The 21,153-nt window shown below is 37.8% G+C and overlaps 1 protein-coding gene across 2 annotated transcripts in view; it reads right to left on the reverse strand.

The window, feature by feature from the left end:
- Window positions 1-1,468: 1,468 nt before the first annotated feature.
- LOC139714930 (transforming growth factor beta receptor type 3-like) overlaps window positions 1,469-21,153 on the reverse strand; it is a 52,315-nt gene continuing 32,630 nt past the window's right edge. Inside the window, exons 9-13 of one of the 2 annotated variants that reach the window (XM_071626580.1) lie at window positions 16,002-16,209; window positions 12,838-12,997; window positions 10,929-10,973; window positions 5,875-5,976; window positions 1,469-2,362 (exon numbers count right to left, since the gene is read on the reverse strand). In XM_071626580.1, coding sequence (XP_071482681.1) covers window positions 2,133-2,362; window positions 5,875-5,976; window positions 10,929-10,973; window positions 12,838-12,997; window positions 16,002-16,209 — 745 coding nt within the window. In that variant the 3' untranslated portion in view covers window positions 1,469-2,132. Of the gene's footprint in view, window positions 2,363-5,874; window positions 5,977-10,928; window positions 10,977-12,837; window positions 12,998-16,001; window positions 16,210-21,153 lie in introns of both variants that reach the window. The other variant, XM_071626579.1, reaches the window with a different exon arrangement.

A 21,153-nucleotide genomic window follows, 5' to 3' on the forward strand; every position in this document is an offset into this window, starting at 1 on the left:
CAATAACAATCCCAATGCCAATTCATCCCTGTTATGATTTACATGTCAACAGTAATTACAATGATGATAATTATCTTTTACAATTCTTTTCAAAGCATTTTTATGATTTTGTACAATTAAGAAAGAAATCAAAATAATCCACAAACTCGGCCCATGATAACTGATTTTTATTTGTGGACTGGTAATGCAGCAGTGCAGTAGTACTGGTCCTAAGCTACACATGCATGCACAACATAGATATTCCGCCATGACAGCAGCTGCAGGGCATTAGCGTTACCTTGTTTGGTTTAAAAAATAAATAAATAAATATCTAAACAAATCAAATGAAAGGATTTTTTTTCTCTCTCTCTGTATCAGGAGTCATTTTTTTTTTGTATTTATATCATTAATATGAAAAAAAATTCTACATAAGGGGTAAGAATTATTTTCACCCATTTGGGGAAATAGAGGTTGCGGCACTACAAAATAAGAACAACAATGATAATAATGATAATAATAATAATGATAGTGAGAATTCACCAAAATGTTTAATTTTTAGTTGGTACCCAAAAGTACCAAATACTCCCATCAAATTCGCTTTTGAATCAGTTATTTAAAAAAAGAAGTCAAAGAAATTGTACAGATGGGGTAATCTCCCAGAGAAGTACATTAATTCACACAATCAGAATAAATACCTGCATGGATAAATAGTTACTGTTTCATACTTACATAGACAGAGAGACATATATACAAACACAAAAAATGTCATGATAAGAAATGAAGTTAACGGGCTATTTACAAACACTTCACACAATTCATCATAGTGATAACACACAAGATAGAACATGAACAGTACCACTCATGTACTGTAAAAGTGGTTTCTTTCGCGTACAGAAACTTTCGCGGTTTCCATCGGTGCCGACTTTTTCGCGTGTGTTCAAATTTGTGGTCGGTAATGATAGCATTGTAACAACCGACGAGTTCAAAACATTTTCGCGTGATGTTAAATTCGCGGTTCAACCTCAAAGCGCGAAAATAAAACCATCGCGAAAGAAACCACTTTTACAGTATTCAGCTACCTATCAAAGCACTTCCTTAATTGTGCATCTTTCAGTATATATTGTTAGAGTTAGAATGCGTAGTACAATTGAGTGTAAAGTTTCTGTCAAACAGCCAACATATTTCCTTGCGTTGAGCAGCTCTTGTGCCAGTGAGCCTGTAGCGTAACAGTCCATTAGTCCAGTAGTCACATTTTAATTCAAATCTGCTTTAAGTACAAACACCAGGAGAGTGGTGAAGCCTTGATGTGGGATGTTTGCAACCTTTGTTCATATCAATGTGGTATTGCTGGAAACTGTTTTCCACAACCATACACAATCCCATTCACACCTAAGATGTCACCAGTCTTTCTATGTCACAGCTACTACTATGTCACCAGTCTTTCTATGTCACAGCTACTTCTATGCAGTACAAGGTGTTTGATGCTCCTGCTGTGTAGAGTCTCATTCATTTTTGAATGCTGAAACAAAGTGTGGCTCATTACAATGTCATTATCATCCTAAGATATTCTCCATCAACGTCATTATAAAATTAGTCGAGGCTGACAATGTAAGGGCGTTCTCTCCATGAATGTCATCCTAAGAAGATTAGTAAAGGCCAACAGTGTGAGGGCGTCCTCTCCATCATTGTCATCCTCAAAGAACTTGTCAAGGCTCACAGTGTGAGGGCGTCCTTTCCATCAATGTCATCCTAACAAGATTGGTCAAGGCTGACAGTGTGAGGGCCTCCATTACACCAATGTCCATGACTTTCTCTCATCCTTTGAATTCACTTAAACACTGGTTGTGGCCAACACTGCTCATCTCTTCTTCGCCAAATCTACACAATTAAGAGCCATGGACTTAATAAAAATGTGGAGAAAGAATCTCAAGATGGCAATAATGAAGTTAGACTTACAAATAATAATGATAAAACACAAATGCCACGGATGGATTTGTATATTAAATTAAAGCCACTAAATCAATCAAAAATTGACTGCAGAATGGCTTTGGAAGGACATAAATCCTTCCTACTTTGCGGCACAAAGACAATTACATTGTATAACCTGTGCACAGTTTGCGCTAGTGATAAAAGGACTAGAAAAGAACTTCTTCTCAGACAGATTCTCCAATGGGTGCATTCATGAGTCCTCTGGCTGGTATTTGGTTAGGATTCATGCCATTTGCAAGATGCATGTGTAAACCATTGGCTGCAGGGTCAGGTGGTCTGCGAGGCATCATAGCTACTCCATTGGGCAGGTGACCATTGGGAATATGTCCATTGACCATGGGGGAACTAGGAGTGCTCAATGTGCGTGGGGAGCCTGGAATCTCACTTTTTGGTCCTGAGTTCAATGAGAAATGTTGAAAAATTTTATCATACAGTGCTAACATGAAAGACATACTGTCATTATATAGTACTGTTCCAACATTTAGATTACCAAAGTCTTTATGAATTGCAAACACTGAAATATGAAAAAACAAGAGACCCGGGGATCACGCTCTCACCCGAGTATCGCAATTTCATCTTCCATGCATTCTCGCACACTCTTACCTGAGAACATTGGAAACTTAGGTCTGCATATAGGCAGCCCTGGATCTGCAATGAACAAACTTGGAACTAAACTCATCAATGTACAAACTCATGGTATTAACTTTGCTTTATCATTTCTGGTTCTAGAGTAGAAGATTTTAAATATTCCTTAATGTGGGGGGAGTGGTGGGCCCCCTAGGGGCCCCCAACAGGGACATGGTGCCCATTTGAAGGAATTGAGATTCTATCCCCCTAGAGATGATACCCTGCTAAGTTTGGTCAAAATTCACCAGGAGGTTTTCAAAAAGAAGATGAACATGTACAATTCAGGCCCATTAGGACCCATCCCATCCCCTCTCCTGGGTCCCAAGGGGGGGGGGGGGGCACCCCTGATTCCGCCAATTCCATGAACAAACTCATGTACTAACTCATAGTATTATCTTAGCCCTATCACTTCTGGTTGTAGAGAAGATTTTTAAAGATTCCTTAATTTTAGGGGGTTTGGGCCCTCTTGGGGGCCCCCAGGTGGGCTATGGTGCCTACAATGTATTTGAACAAATTGAGATCCTATCCCCTTCAGGATGCTAGCTACCAAGTTTGGTGAAAATCATGGGGATCTCAAAGTGAAGATGAAAATGTACAATTTAGGCCCCATTACGACCCCTCCCCACCCCCCTCCCCTGGGTCCCAAGGGGGGCACCCCTGATTCCCCCATGAACAAACTTGAAACTACAGTCATCAATGTACTAACTCATAGTATTAGAGCCCTATCACTTCTGGTTCTAGAGAAGAAGATTTTTAAAGATTCATTAATCTTAGGGGGTTGGGGCCCCCCTGGGCCCCCCAGGTGGGCCATGGTGCCCATTTGAACAAATTGAAATCCAATCCCCCTAGGGATGCTACCTGCCAAGTTTGGTGAAAGTCGGTCATTGGGTTCTCAAGAAGAAGATGAAAATGTAAAAAGATTAGACAAGACGCACAACACACAACGCACAACGGACACCGGAAGAAGAGCGATCGCAATAGCTCACTTGAGCCTTCAGCTCAGGTGAGCTAAAAAAATGAAATCCTAAAAAGTGTAACTCATTTGGGAAAGGGATTGGAACTAGTTAGATTATTGACTGAATTCATGATGTTCAAATTTTGTGCATAAATTAATGCAAGAGTTGTGAAGTGATGGCACCAAACTTCACGAATGTGGTTGCAGTCAATACCACTGTTTGTGAAAACATGACAAACTTTAATGGGTCACTAGTCACCTCTTTAGGAAGCAAGACTGGCCTTCAAGATTTTGTATTCCTCTACTGGCGTTTGGATATTATGCTGATGTGTGATAAGCAAAGCATTTGGTGAAAAAAAAAAACAATTAAAAAAAGGTACTCAAGTTTAGGGGTAAAAATGTTGCTCATGATGTCAAAGCTTGATTAAAGATATCATTCAAGCTTGGTAAAATTGCCATGTTTCATCAAACTAATGCTATGAATAGACTTTTTCAAGAGTACGACTAGAATATGAAATTCCCCTGTGCAGACTTCCACAAACTAGATGTGTAAGTGGAAAAGGTAATCTGCAAAACTCTCAAGATATTCATACTTTTATCTGGGTTTTACGCACATAATATTGACATATAAAGGAAAAACAAGACACTCCATACATTAACCTATTAAACTAGGCCGGGCTATTTAGGTAGATCATAGAGCCGGGGGGGGGGGGGGGGGGGGGGGGGGGGGCCTCCCAGGCCCCCCTCCAGATCTCGGCCGTCGACCTTTTTACACATTTTTTGTGTAAATATTCTTTTGAGTGTCCTGAGCAAATATAAGACAAAAAAATTGCGGCATCAGAAAAAATTTCTTAAGTATTTTATTGTTTTTTTTGAATTTCTTATGTATTTCTTTGTTTTTTCGACTTTATGTTTTTCATTGTTTTTTCGATGAAACTTGTCCGCAACATTGTTCCGAACAAGAAAATATGCTATTAATTGATTTTAATCAATAAAACCCCCAAATAATCATGCTTTTATGAAATTTGCCTGTAAGCACAGTTTGCATTGAAATTGTACACAAATTCACGTTTTTGAGCAATTTTTGGTCTGACATGCACGTACATTTATGTGAAACTTTGGAACCGCGCGCCCGGGCATCGCAAATTTGGTGTCAAAAGATGCGGGAAACTCAAAAGAAAAAAGTCATGAAACGTCGCGGCAATAGCTTTTCGCGTTAGCGATACATCGCGCGGAACGTCGAGGAGGAGGCCCCCCCCCCGCCTAGTTAGGGTTAACTTGGAAAGGTAGACTCAGATATACAAATCTTAACCCTAAGTAAAAAAGAATGGGTTATTTTGGAGGTTTTCGGCATGCACCTAGTTTATGACATTCCCTACTAGAATGCATAGTTAATTTTACAAAAATTACCATGATTTCTTAATTACAGCTAGTCAATTATGCAAATATACTAATTTGTATGTATTTTTTATTTTATTTTGTGCCAATATGCTTGTCTAGTGATCCCTTAATTGTGAAATATGTGAAGTTGTTTAATATCTATTTGTAAGAAAACTGATTGTCTAAGACCAAAAATTAGGAAATTAATTAACACTAAAAAGGTCGTGGGGGGGGGGGTTTGAATCAACCCCCCCTTGACATTCTTCACAACTATTCCGCCGCGCGAAATTATTTGACTGCGCCGTTCGCTGACTTTTTACTTTCAAGTCTTGCACATGTTTTGACATTATTTTTGTGAAAATCGTGTATACCCCTATGACGCTGCAAGACCTTTTATACATTCTTGTCAGACCGAAAATGGCTCAAAAAACGTGATTTTGTGTATAAAGTCTATGTAAATGGAGTTTTCTCACCTTATTCATAAAGACATGAATATTTTCACTTTCATTGGCTGAAATCAATTAATTTCAGCATAATTATGCTTGAAATAGATTGTCATAAATTTTGTGAAAAAAATGATACAACAAAAGGTCGAAAAACAAAGAAATACATAAGAATTCATAAAACAATAAAATACAAAAAAAATAATTTTTATACCAGAATTTGTTTTCGAGTATATTATTAGGAATGCTACAAAGAATGTTAGAACCAAAAATTAGGATTCTAGAAGCTTTACTTTCTGATTTAGAGCAAAATGTATGATTTTATGCATATATTAGCATAATTAATCAATATAATGAACATTTCTATTTCTTTTTGTGTAGCTTGGTAGATTACACCACAGGTAATACATGTGCCAATTTTCATGGCGATTGTAACATCGACGGCTGAAAATCTATACTGTTGTTTACAAAGCATTCCATGTGTACCATACATCAACCTACCTGTATGAGTGTGAATGAACCAGAGACAAGCCGTCAGAAGGACTCCCATAGTGAAAGCTGCAAAGGCAATGGCAGCAGCAGATCCTGCTCCAAGACCTGAGACTGGTGGGGAAAGCAATGAGGTCATACCCAAATATAGTGACAATCTAGGAAACCAGCACTGCTACAAGATATATTTAAATCAAATGCATCAGTACTGCTGTTTGACTCTCTACAGACTATGACAACCATATAACTGTTTCACAGATACATGTATGGCATTTCACAGCACAGATATATCATGACAGATACATTTGTAAATGTCATTGACTGCTCAGGTTCTCCTGCACATGTAATTATGAACTGAGAGGTGTTGTGCCCGAGTGGACAACAGCATTTGTCTATGAATCACACGAGCATGGTTTGGGTTCGAGGGTTCAAGGCCCACAAAGCTGACATGTTTGCCCTTCAGTAAGGAGCTTTGTCCACATTGCTGCTCTCCAGCCAGGAGTACTGTAAAACATGTTATATTCGCGGCAGTATATTTTCGCAAATTGGAGCCGATGGCCTTTTTCGTGGCATGAAATTTTCGCAAATTGCCTCTGGCGTTCAATGCATATAGCGGACACAAGAACTTTCACGGGCATTTTAATTTTGCGAAACTTGGCGCTCGCGAAATTCGGGAAATTAAAATGCACGTGAACATTCCTCGTTTTACAGTATTCATGCCGTGAAAAAGGCCGTAGGCTCCAATTCGGAAAAATTTCATACTGCAAAAATATCTTGTTTTACAGTAATTAACTGCATGTCAGGATTTTAACATGGATATCCTGGGGGTGTTTCATCAACGTTTGTACGCGCTGACAATTTCAGCAAAATCCTTGGTTTTGATTGGATGAGATGCTCTGGTCACTGACTGTTACTATGGTGATTCAAGTTGTCAGCGCTGACAAACGTTGATAAAACACCCCCCAGGTGTCTCCACTGATAAATACTGCAATATCAGGGACACTTGCTACATGAAACCTTTGCGAATTCGAGCCGACGGCCTTTTCTGCAGCATGGAACTTTTGCAAATTTGGCATGCAATGCAATGTGTAGAAGAAAACTTTCACATGCATTTTACTTTTGCAAATCTTGGCTCCTTGCAAAATTTGTGAAAGTTTCATGCACACAAAAATTTCTTGTTCCACAGAAATTGCTTGTGAAAAATCGTGCATACACTGATATACAGTATGTGGGACTATGTTGGCATGGGACTCCTCCAGTGCTCACAACAGACCAAGATTTGCGACATCGCATCACAACATTAACTAAAAGCTGCCATACCAGATTACTTGTTGAGAACAAACTCCAAAAAAGGAGATGCTCAGCTTTAACCCTAAAAAGACACCAAATTTGTGACGCCCGGGGGTACGGTTCTGAAGTTACATAACTTTTTGTACATGCACGTGAGACCGAAAATGGCTCAAAAATGTGATTTTGTGTACAAAGTCAATACAAATTGAGTTTTATCACATGGTTCATATAAATATGCTTATTTTTACTCTCAACAGCTAAAATCAATTTGTTTTAGTAGTATTATGCTTCAAAAAGGGTCTGCCACAAATTTTGCTGAAAAAAACAACAAAAACAAAAGGTCGAAAAAACAAAGAAATACATAAGAAATTCATAAAACAATAAAATATATAAGAAATTAATTTTGATACCGAATTTTTTTTCAAGTACATTTGCTAAGAATGCTACAAAGAATATCTAGACCAAAAATGAGCACTTTTGGAGCTTTATTTACTGATTTAGATAAAAAAGTCTGATTTCTCGCATAAATTAGCATAATTAATCAAAATAAAATAAAAGAAGACTATTTTGGAAAATTTAAATATACGATCTTGTAGATTACATCGCACACTACCATTGTGCAAATTTCCGCGGCGATCGCGCGATCCACGGCCGAGATCTTAAGGGGGGGCCCTTTAGGCCCCCCCCCCCCCCCCCCAGTCTTTCGAGCTACCAAAATAGCCCAGTCTTTTTAGGGTTAAATGATATACAGTGTACTCATATCATAAAACAAGGTTTAGCAAAATTCTCATTACAACAAAGTAAACATACAGGTCCAACAATTATCATCTAAGTGTACCTCTTTACATACTATACCATTTGGCTATAATGAAATTTCGCTATAACGAAAGAAAACTGTCCATACCAAGGACTTTGCTATATCGCCTGTGTGTATATCTCATCAAATTGAGCATCCCCAACCCCATTAAAAATGACTGAAAATCAAACAGACATGTATGTCAATACTACTGTGAGGAAAAGGACCTTGATCTTTCAGGTTCAGTGAGTCACCTTTTATTTTAGTAGTGTGGATCAAACTTGGGATTTAAAATCTACCTTTGAAGGGATTAACCTGAGATTTGGCATACTAATTAGCAATTTAAAGGTCAATTCATGGCTCAAGTCAAAATAGTGCAACTCCTCATGACTGCATTTGCAATTCCAGTCATTTTTTTTTTCTAATCATACTTTTCAAATATCAAATAGAAAACACAGAAAATCAAGTTGAGACCAATACAATGGGTCTTTGGAAACTCCAACAATAATTTTTCACTGAATTTCAAGCTTCGAAACTATAAACTGAACAAAGAGGAACAACATTAAACTCTGTGAAAATGAGACAAACCAGAGAAGCCAGGCAAGAAATCATTCTACAGTCAGTCCGCAGCGTGTGCGATAATGAGGCACGAACGACAATTTTATTCAGAATCACGTTTACGCAGTTTGTGCCCTTGAGACTGACGAGATTTCGCGATACTTTGCGAGAGTTTTTGCAGAGGTCGCAACAACAGCTTTCATAGCTTTCGCAGTGCATTGTTTGACCCAGGATGGTTAGTTAAGTTATAGAGCTGATTATGCTCATTAATTTGATACCTAATTTCCCTATTTTTGATGTCAATATAGTAGTCCATTTTAGCATCAAAGTAAACGATTATTTTGCCAATGTTCAAGAAGCTTTTAGATCATAGTTTGATGTTTTGCTAGTTCCTGACTGGTATTGAAAATAGATCTCCGTAATTTCTTCGATTTCACAATCGTGAAACTTGAGCGAGTATGATCAATTAAAAAACGAAGAGGGGCACCATTTTTAAGGTTGTGAATTTTCCTGTTGAAAACAAGGCAAATTATGTTTTCTTACTGGAAGTGGGGTAGTGAATGAACACGCGTGGAATGTGTTGTTGATACCCAGACAATGGTCGTGGACAATGGCCAGGATTGGACTGTTTCATGAGGAATTCCACTATCGAAGCTAGTCTTTGTTCATTCTGAAATTTGGTGTGTGCAAGCACATGGAAACATGTGCTTACTTCTTTCATGTGCATGCATTTCACCCTGTGTCAAGAATTCAGACTAGCAGTGCTCGGGGCAATCCACATGAATAATTGATTAAGCATTCATGTGCCTTGCAGCAGAGCTCGGGACAGGTGGCAGCCAGGTCCACTGTTCAGGGTCATTGTAAGTGCACACTCACATACACATCATTGGTTCCTGTGTAAAGTTCAAGCTTTGTATAGAGAGCGAAAATTCAATCACAATCTGGAACCTAACATTTAAAACTCACAGCATTGAGTCAGCAGCCAATGGATACTACGCAATGCGACACGCCGCGTCTTGCGACAGATTTCGACCAATCACAGACCCGGAATTCCGGTGCGAATGCGAGGATAATCTTTTTAAACTCGACGCTAGACATGTCCCTGAATTTTGCTAGTTCCTGACCCGTATTGAAATGAAGATGGGAAAACGTGCCCTTATTGTGATACTATATACTTTAGCGGACATAGTCTTTACCATATTTTAGAGGGGCATGAAAGATTTCAGGTTAGTTTTTTGGTGTCAAACGTGAAGGAATATTTTTGAATACAATACCGAATTTCGAGAGGGATTTTGATATTCTATATTCTTCTTTCCGTTTATTTTGATCATGAGCATATTTGCTTATGTTTTCTCTTTCAGTCGATACTAAAAGTGTCGAAAACTGACGAGAAATACTCGTTCTACACGGATTTATTCATGACCATGTATCTGCTCATTACGTATGCAAGCACCGCTCAGCCGTGCATACGACTTGAATAAATACGTGCGTTTTCGCTCGCGCTGCGGACTGACTGTCTAGGTAATCTCATCAAACTGTGTACAGACAAAAAATGCTACTAGGCAATTTAAAGATCTCAGATCTTGAGCAATCTACCATGTCATGATAACTACAGGACAAAAATGAAGCACAAGACAATCCAGCTTTTTTTTTTCTTTCTTTTTTTGTGGGCTTTATTTTTGTGTATTTTATTTCTTTGGTTAAAGGGCCTTAGTGTGAAAAATATATAGAGATATATTTCAATTTGATAGTTTTCAAGACAGAAAATTTCAGCTTGCTAGTAAATAACAATTATTTATGAAGCTTTTGCTTTCTAGATAATTATGTCTATCTATCTGGCTTTTTTTCCCCTCCTGATTTTGAATAAAGGAATATCTGTATACATCCCAAAATTTGCTCAGATAAAGGTGTTCAAAATAATTGGCAGGAAAGCATTTCTCCAGATGCACCCTTGTGCCAAATTAATTAATACACAGGAGGGTGCTTAAAAACTACACAGGACGTATCTCAAGATATACAAATCTGTGAAATTAATCAATTCACAGGCAGAGTGCTTGAAAACTGGGCATGTGGCCATATTTACAACTGTATGTATCAACCATCTGTCAAATTAATGTCATTATCAAATAAATCGAAAATACAAAAATAAATGCCAAAAATTTGAGTCAAGAAACATTTTGGATAATAAGATAAGGAGTATACAGAACTTTCTAGAAGAAACATGACTGCTAAGCAATAGTTTTATGACTGCTACAGTCAAGGAAAATACCAAAGCTTCAGGGCCAATTTCCTCTGCTTTTTAGATATTATAGTAAAGCAGAGATAGACCCTTTTTCCAAAACATGGTTGCATTTCAGGATGTACAAGGCCAACATCAGGATGTCAAAATTTGTTTTCTGTTTTTTTCTTTGAAAACACTCACCTGTCCGAACATGGTCCCCTCTGTCACAGTCTGGGTCTTCTATCGCTACTGAAAATAAGCACAATCACAGTCTTGTACTTCATAAATGGACTGCTTTTTTGCTACCAGTACAATTGTAACCTTTCAGGACAATATCCTGGAGATAATGTCTTTTTGTGTGCATGAAAGTTTGCTGTTACCATTCATACTATAAACTGTTACCATTTAAACTATACACTGTTACCATTTATACTATACACTGTTACCATCTATACTATAATCTGATACCATTTATATTATAAGCTGTTACCATTTATACTATAAACTGTTACCACTATACTACAACTGCTCCAATCTATACATGAATAAAGGCACTCCAACTGGTTAATTACAACAACAAAAGAAGCACATAACTTTTTGCTTTACGGACACTGTACTGCTGGGTGTCATTTTGATTCCTTTGGCCCGATACCCTACAATACATTGGAGCTGGCAGGTCAAAGAGTGTCCTACAAAGATGAGTGCAGAGGTCAACAAGCTTCTAAAACTAAACATTTTTTCTTGCTGATTTTGCCTCCTACAGGTTGAGAAGCGATTGGTCAGACTACTGACTTTAGTGGGTGAACCCTACACAAATATATTCTATCCTGCTTCAACTTCCAAATCTTTTTTTAAAAGTCAGGTTTTAAATGGTCTGCCCTCTTATGCCAGACGTTGTGACAATTGATTTTGCTGGATCACATGGCTCAACATATCACAATGCTTTAATAGGGCAAGACTGGGATGTGTTACCTTGACACATAAGTTGCAAACTGGTACATAGATAATTTGGCAAAACAGCATAAGTCCACATAGATCATTTTGCCAAATCATTTGGATGAAAATGGGACTATTGCTAAAAATCACATGCATTTTTCTTCCAATTAGTCAGTTTGCAAAGTGGAATTTTGACAGATGAAAAAGAATGCCACAATGTATCCAAAAAGCTAACAAGGTAAACATCAAGCAATGTCTTGCCTGCATATTGCAATTTGAGATTAGTGTCTTTCATTGTAGTTGTTTCATTGACCTTTGGCGTTTGATCTTGTATTAAAGACTTCATCAATATTCAAACTTGATCAGCATCTTTAGGTGATGTACAGGTACATCTAGTGTGAGTTGTTTGGTCATAACTCAAAGCCATGGAGAGCTCTGCTATTAAGAGCAAACAACAATGAATGGCGCTTATCAGGGAAAGTTAATTGACATTTTGACCTTTGAACTTGTCAGACTTCATCAAATGTTCGAACTTGAATAACCAATATCTTTAGGAGATGTACCAATAGTGTGAATGTGGTCATAGCTCAAACCTGTGGAAAGTTATTGAGGGTACACTATAATATTGTGAGTATAGTGCTTATCAGGAAAAGTTCATCAACCTTTTGACCTTTGACTTTGCTGGACTTCACCTACATTCACACTTACAATTGTAACCAGCATCTTTAGGTTTAATATTTGGGTGTGAGTTTGGTGGTCATAGCTGTGTAAAGTTATAGAGGTTACGTCAAATTGTTGACGACACCAATGATGACAGAAAGTGATGCCCTGAGTGTTTCCGCTACGCAGGCTTGACAAAGACCTTGTATAAGGTTGGGTCAGAGAATGGCATAATGTATTGTTTGGTGAAATTAAGGCTTGCTGACTTCTGCCTAAACGCATGTCATTCAGTCACAAGTGATTCAGACACGGAAGTGTTGAAAAGAATGGCTAACATATAATACATGTATGGCCACATGACATTATGTGGTATACTAACGTTTACCTAGTATAAATCTGATTTCCACCCATACTGTTGACCTCCATTTTGCTAAATTTCTAACGGTACTATCTTCAACTCTGCCATTTCCTCTTTACCTAGTTATCACTGCAGGATCTTCATGTAATACTTTACCTGCATTATCAATATCTTGGTTGGCTGCAGGGACTGAGACTGTACTGTCCTGTAGAGGGCCCACTTCTACTGTCTTACTTGGACCTGTTGTAGGAGGCTGGCCCACTCTGACTCCAGGGTTCCCTGAACAAGCTTGCTGCTGATCTTCCAAGTATGAACACTATTTGGAGGGAATAAAACAATGCTGTGTATTGTATCTTACATCATGACTTCATTTTTTTCTATTAGATATAGGGCCACATGATAAAAATTGGCAAATATAGCTTTCATGACATTAACTCAATCTTTATGTAAATAATACTATCTATACATTTTTCCCCCTTTTTTTTTCTACCTGTACACTTGTCTAAGGGCTAAATGGCAACAGTGTTACGTAAACCATCTCAGTTCATTAAGGGTATAGTATACGCAAATGGGTTGAGGGTTTAGCAAAGGGAACCTCCGGGATAAGAGAGATTATAAACCCCTCAAAAAAGTCCTGCAATTCCAATTTGATGTATCATATTTCTCTTAAAACAACATCATTCCATTCAAATGTGACATCATAAGAAAGCCTGATTAATTTTCTTTACAATGACAACTCACTTGTTTACATTATGCATTCCTGAAATGCACAGCATGACTGAGTATGAGGAAAGGTCAAATGTGAAATGTTGCAAAATAGAGCAAATGTGTTATGCCAAATAGTATAATTCATATTTGCTTTGTTGTTTCAGGGAAGGAATGTGCTTGAAAAGAATGCATTGTGAGATTATCATTAGATTCCAGGCTTTATCCATGAATTAAAACCTGCAGTTAGTATCTGCAGATTAAAATTAAACGTAAAGGTTGACCAAACAGTCATCTTAATGTCCAGGAAATGGGAGTATTTTGAAAGTGCTCTCATTTCAGCATTGCTTATTCCAGTGGTCATTTTTCATCCAAACTGAACATTATCAATAGCAAAATTGTTGCAACTTTTCACTATTGATCTGTCCCCACAATCAGCTGTTTTGCACATTCCAAGAACACCTAATCATAGCAAGTGAGGTGTCATTTTAAAGATAATTAATCAGGCTTTCTTATGATGTCATATTTAATGAAGATAATGCGGGTATTTGATTGCAGAACTTATTTTGAGGAGTTTAGCTATAGTTGTATCTACAGCTTGACTTTATTTCTGCACAGAGAAAAACCCAGAAATAATTGATCATGCTTTTAGAATTCACTGAGTATATGTAAGTTCTTTAGTGTTGGTCTATCGGTGTGTATAAAATGGTACTCATATATTCAATGCTAATTGCTTCTGAATTATTGGGCCCTCTGTTTCAGTAGTGTTTAGAAGGCTTTCTCTTCAGGACTGAGGCACTGCAGGATAAAGAGTTTCGCAGCCACGTTCATACAACCTACTAGCTCATCTCCTAGTGCTACGTTCATACAACCTACTAGCTCATCTCCTAGTGCTACGTTCATACAACCTACTAGCTCATCTCCTAGTGCTACGTTCACACAACCTACTAGCTCATCTCCTAGTGCTACGTTCATACAACCTACAGTTGTACTAGCTCATCTCCTAGTGCTTCACACTGACGCCAGACATGAAACGTAGAAAAACTGTTTAATCTTATTCCCCTGACCTCTGACTTATTATCTTTTCAATTGTACATATTGTGGTTATATGCGAACTGATAAGAGAGGTTTAAAGCCATTTTTGCAGGTCATGTACCATGTACAGTAACTTGTTGATTTAGATGATTAAGTAATTGTGTCACTTGTGAAAAACAGAAATAGAATACATGCAGACAAAAAGAAATTCCATGGCCACACACAGTTGACTGGGATGCCTAGGTTTCCTTTTCTTTCAATTACTACACTCCAACAAAATGATAGCCTTTTGCCTGTACAGCAATGTATCTAGACAAATTTCATTGATCTCATGACAGTGAGAATCAACCTTTAACTGTTTCTCCATGAACCAGACACTTCTATTCTACATACCAACTTACATTCCCATTGGATTTCCCGAGCTTGAGTTTTAGCTAAAAATTACATTTTTACTTAAGGTACAGTGCAGAGTGACATCACATTTCACTCCACCGTTTCATGTCAATGATAATGCCTATACTTTACCAAATACTGCATCACATTTCTTGCTGAAGTTAAATGTATACCTGGATGGGTTTTAACCTACATGTACAACGCTTTTGTAAAGTTTGGACTAAGGCTCCAGCAAAGAGCAATATCCAACCAACACCATTTCACATTTTAAGGACAACATTCCAATGCAGCACTCGTGCAATAATTGGGAACCACTTTGCAGGTACACTGCTTGATATGCAACAAAATCAAATGTAACAAACTGTTAGCATGTTACTTTCACTGCTTAATCTGAACCACAAACCACTTTATAAGGACATATTTCGGCTATAATCTGCCCCCTAATTTGCAATGTCCGCGCGTACCATGACTAAGCCACGCCCATTTTCATAACGGCATGTCACCCTAAAACAGGCACAATTATGTGATTTTGTGTAGTAATATACATTTCCAGTGGAAAACAGTGCTCTGTCATGAACTCATAAAAACCTGACTATTTTTAATATTCATCAATCAGTTTGATTCATCAGTTTTTAAGCTAATTATGGTAAAAAAGTGGTCCATGACAATTACTACTGATAAAAAAACAATGTAAAAAACAAGGAAATACATAGGAAATTCCAAAAACAATAAAATACAAAATGACTTTTGGAAGTTTTTATGATTTAGAAGTTCTACAATATTATTGTTAGATATGTTACAACAGAAACCAAAAAATAGACTCTCATTGCTTTTGATTAGTGTTCAACAGGCTAAAATAAGATGTTGAGTTTAATTTGCATAATCAATTAATCAAAACAAGAAATTGATAATCAAAAAAAAAATCTTTTAGGATTCTAATAGGGTTAAGAGGAAGCAAAACATCTACTTTAATAAGAAATGCTTGTCCCCTGACACTTACAATTATACTGGGACCACAGTATCTACCCTGCGCACTCATGTACCACATGGTCCATTTACAATTTTGTAGAACCAAAACAGTCATGATAAATAAAACCAATGTAATCAGAAATGAGCATGGTATAATGGGTCACATAAATTGCAGTATACTGCAGAAGATGGTAATTATGAAAGAAAAAGAAACTTACAACTGGGATGCCTTTTTCATCGTCAGTAGCGCTGTACTCATTTGCACACAAACTCAGCTTACAGCTGACCATAGTAGGCATGCTGAAAGTTTCCTGTGTCCAAAAAACCTCAAAGCTGAAACGCTTTACATTCCCCTCTGCATGAGGGTCCAAGCTGACATAGTTTGGGTTGATTTCATGGAAGATCAGAGTTTTGTCAACTGGACAACTGATGGAAGAAAAACAAAGTAAAACTCACATGTCAATACCTGAATGCTTTCAATACTGTTATTATGGACATATCTATGGGAGTCTGGGCATGTTTTGACTCATCTAGTCTCTACTGAAAGCTGAGGAAGACATTAACAGTGCATGTGCGCAATATACTGTAAAACTAGAAATATTCACAACTAAAATTTTCTAAAATTGGAGCTGACTGCATTTTTCACAGCATGAAATTTTCATGATTTGCCACTGGCATTTAATGCATCGTGTAGACAAGAACTTTCGCATGCATTTTAATTTCACAAATCTTGGCTCCTCACAAGCCAAAAATTCTGGTTTTACGGTAACTTAAATAACTAATACACATTCTTGACATACTGGACGAACTAAATATATTAACTGTGACTGAAACATGGTGATAACAACTGGTATCATGATAACTAAATAAAGAAGTAATCATGCAACATCTAAAGGCAATCTAGGTATCTGATTGGTCTATTTCTCATCACATGACATGCAGTTAAGAGTACCATTGCATGCTATCACTGGTGAGCCATGCAATTTTGTTGTTACAGAAAAAATAGGTACCACAAGGCTAATAGCACCAAATTACATTGACCCTGTTATCAACTTGTAGTTTTTTTTTTTCCATTGCACGCCTCTGATGTCACAATAAACAAATTTTTGTAGCATGCACTAAACAGTTACAAGCACGCATTCAGTCACTGCATTCACTTTACTATCTACAACTTCAAGTGATTGCTTTCACATATGACCTACTGTACTCAGGGGTAGATCCAGGAATTGCGTAAAGGGGAGGCGCCTTTATAGAAATTCAAGGGGGCACACGCATTCCCCCTTCCCCATTTTTTCTTTTTCTTTTTGTTTTGATAAAAAATACATACATAGTTCTTCATTTTTACATTTTTGTGTTTCCTTTATATTTTGGGCCACTACATTTCTTTGGGGAACCAAAATTTCAGATGAAGTTGTTCGGAACAGGCCAACACAGAAAAACAAGGCAAGTGCCAAATTGTGTCTCGCCCATTCGCGTAAAAGAAATTAATATTTTTATTGACCTGCTTATGACCTTTGACCTTGTGGTGACCTTCAACATCCCAAGGGATATTCACCATCCAAGTTTAGTCACAAACGGACAAAGGGGACAAAAGTTATGAGCCATAATCGAAATGCGCCATAAAAACTTAAAGGACAAGTCCACCTTCATATACATAAGGATTGAGAGAATGCAGCAATATCAATAGTAGAACACATCAGTGAAAGTTTGAGGAAAATTGGACAATCCGTTCAAAAGTTACGAATATTTTAAGTATCTGCGCAGTCACTGCTGGAAGAGAAGACTACTGCAGTGTATGATGTCACATGCGTACAACTATATAAAGAGAATAAAAAGAGAATTTCACAAAACTTAACTTTTTGAATAAAGTGCACATTTCTTCGACTTGCTACTGACATATTATGTTAAGGGTAATATTATTCCCCCTGCCTTCTGAAAGAGAGAAGTCGAATGTTCTTTTGTCATGTGAGAAAAATGGAAATATGTTGAATTTTCTTTATTCTTCCTTTATATCGTTGTACTCACGTGACATCACAAGCTATAGTAGTTTTTTCATCCAGCTGTGACTGAGCAGAAACTTCAAAAATTCATAACTTTTTAACAGATTGTCCGATTTTGCTCAAACTCTCACTGATGTGTTCTGCTAATATTGCTGCATTCACTCAACCCACATGTCTGTGAAGATGAACTTGTCCCTTAACATTGGGCCCTACAAATTTGTTGACCCCTTTCTGTGACCTTTGACCTTGTGATGACCTTTAAATCCCCAAGGGATATCTACCGTCCAAGTTTGGTCACAAACGGACATAGGGATCAAAAGTTATGAGCCACAATCGAAACGCACCCTTAAAACATAACATTGGGCCCTAAAAGTTTGTTGACCCCTGTCTGTGACCTTTGACCTTGTGATGACCTTCATCTCCCCAAGGATCATCTACCGTCCAAGTTTGGTCACAAACGAACATAGGGATCAAAAGTTATGAGCCATAATCGAAACGCGCCCTAAAAACATAACATTGGGCCCTAGAAGTTTGTTGACCCTTGTCTGTGACCGTTGACCTTGTGATGACCTTCACCTCCCTATGGTAAAGGGACATCTTCCATCTAAGTTTGGTCACAAACGGACAAAGGGATCAAAAGTTATGAGCCACAAACGAAACGTGCCCTAAAAACTTAACATCGGGCCCTAAGATTTTGTTGACCCCTGTCTGTGACCTTTGACCTTGTGGTAACCTTCAACTTTCCAAGAGACATCTACCGACTAAGTTTGGTCACAAACGGACAGATACATCAAAAGTTATGAGCCATAAATGAAACGCGCCCTAAAAACTTAACATTGGGCCCTAAAGTTCATTGACCTCTGCCTGTGACCTTTGACCTTGAGGTGCCCTTCATGTTTGGTAAAATGTGTAACTTTGTATAACCACTCCTCCCTCCAAGTTTGATTGAAATTGAAATCCTGAGTAGAGAGTTATTCAAGTTTTTGTAGCGTTATGGACAGACAATGGACGGACGACGGACGGACAGACGCTGCAGGCGATCCCTTAGTCTCCCCACACCTCCGGTGGGCTCGACAAAAAAGTGAGTTTCGAGCCCTGCTCTATCGTTCACCTATAACAAAATCTGAAAACTTTGCAAAGTTTGTCATGTGACCAAATCCACCACCTGTTTGTGGCATCAATAGATGGTTTGTGGGCAGTACAGCTTGTACCTCATTGGGATGTACATATGTGCATTGTTACATCACAATCATTAGCTGGCAGATGGCACACTCTTTCTTCTTTGTTGCGCATGTGGACCAGTAATGCTAACTTCAAGAAGTTAAGCTGCAAGCGGGGACAAACTTTGCAAAGACTTTTTGAAGATGAACTTTTAAGATGCTTTGCCAGTGTAACTGCAGCTACTGATTCATATCCATCCATCTTCGCATCTATACACATAATGCGGACATCAATCTGATCAGTAGATGTAAGGCCAAGTAAAAAAAGAAAGTAGTTTCTCGTCCGGGTTTTTTGAGCAAGGCGATGGGGGAGGTCCTTACTATTTGATATCTTACTATTTTTTCGAGGATTGTCAAAATGAAAGTAATAATGTGTTTCTCGTCCGGTATCGAGGAAGGTAACGAGAGAGGGCTTTACTATTTTCTATATCCAATTTATGAAATGAAATATCACTCTGCATGGTAGCTGTGTTATGAGAGACCAGGTCCCAAGTGTATGTCTTGCCTGCACTCTGTGCATTTTCAAACAAATAGATATATGTACCATACTTGAAATGAAACTTCATGCATGCAGAAATACATTTGCTTTTTCTTTCCACTACAGATGTTGAAGGGAAAATGGCCATCTTAATACTGGTATTTAGTGTTGTAATGGCATTTCTGATACTGTACTTGCAATTCTGATGTATTGTGCTATTAATTGAAACAGGTATAAAACATGTCTTTCAACAAATGTACGACTGAAATAAATTCCATGATAATCAAAACACTGCTTTATTTATCATTTGTGTTTGTGACTTTTTGTGTCCACACAGCTGGTATGTATCTGCATTTCTTCACAGTATTGTAGCACATTCAACTGGAAACTGGCTTGTACAATTGCAGATGGATGTCAAAATGATACTGATATGACATTATAGCATTAAACATTTAAAGATGTTTCTTCATGTTCTAAAAAGACATTTGATAATCACTCATCATTTGGATGATGAATGATTGTATTCCAAAACTACATATGTTGTAAAACATGTACCTGTGAAGGTAAGTCACATTCTCCCTTAATTTCTTCCATGGCCATCATTACAGTGCTACCAAGAAGCAGCAGTGATATAAACCACTTATATGCACAATTTTATACCAAATCTGCGTATATTGCTGTTTATGCATGACAAGTATACCAATTTAACTACACTGTGACTGTATTCATTCAGTCATATCAAGGGTATGGGAAAAAACACGTTTTTTTTAACATAAAATAGTGACATTTATGCATCACTTGTTGAACCTATGAATCCAACCATTATCTCTGGAAATTAGCATAGCATTATTTTTGCCTTTCAACACAACACAAACTTACTGAGTTAGATCTTTTCTCATATGGAAAACTTATTCGCTCAAGGATTTAAAATGCCGCAGACAGTAGGGGCCTACTGACAATTGTCAACCCTGTGAAACAACCACCTGATTTCCTTTTTACTGAAAGACAGAATATGAACTAGTTGAATACTAAATTCACTATTTAAAGCCGTTCGCTGTGCACACGTGCGCTTGAGATCGGTTCTCTCCATCACTCCACGATGTTTTTATTTTTCCAGCTCCAGAACGCATGCTATGCTATCTGGCTGGCTGCTACAGTGAAACCCCGTTATAACGAGTTCGGTTATAACGAGGAACCGCTTATAACGAGGTGATCGCGTCGGTCCCGTTTTCCTTTGCGTGTAAACCTACGGCAGAACGAATCGGTTATAACGAGTTCGATTATAACGAGATTCCGGCTATAACAAGGACAATTTCAGGAAATCATGATAAAGAAAAACATAAGCAATTTGATCGGATATAACGAGGTTCCATTTCTTGACCAAATTGCCGCTTTCAAACACGCGACAAATGAAACATTTGAAACCGAAATCTCGCTATCCACGTCTTTTCCCGTTTTGCAGAGAACCGTTCCTTCCATGCTTTCTTCTTAATCACGCGATAAGACACAGGGACACCTTCCGATGTTCCTACTAAATTATTAAACATAATCATTTGATTTTCTTTTTCGCGAGAAACGCGTGCGTGATACAAGGTCAGACCACAGCGCAACGAGGAAAAAATAGATAACTCATTCAAAAACTTTTCATGCAGCGACAATAAAATTATGACCA

Source organism: Diadema antillarum, unplaced genomic scaffold, assembly GCF_040938485.1.
Source record: "Diadema antillarum isolate AM-2024a unplaced genomic scaffold, OU_Dant_1.0 seq00002536_RagTag, whole genome shotgun sequence".
Taxonomy (NCBI): domain Eukaryota; kingdom Metazoa; phylum Echinodermata; class Echinoidea; order Diadematoida; family Diadematidae; genus Diadema; species Diadema antillarum.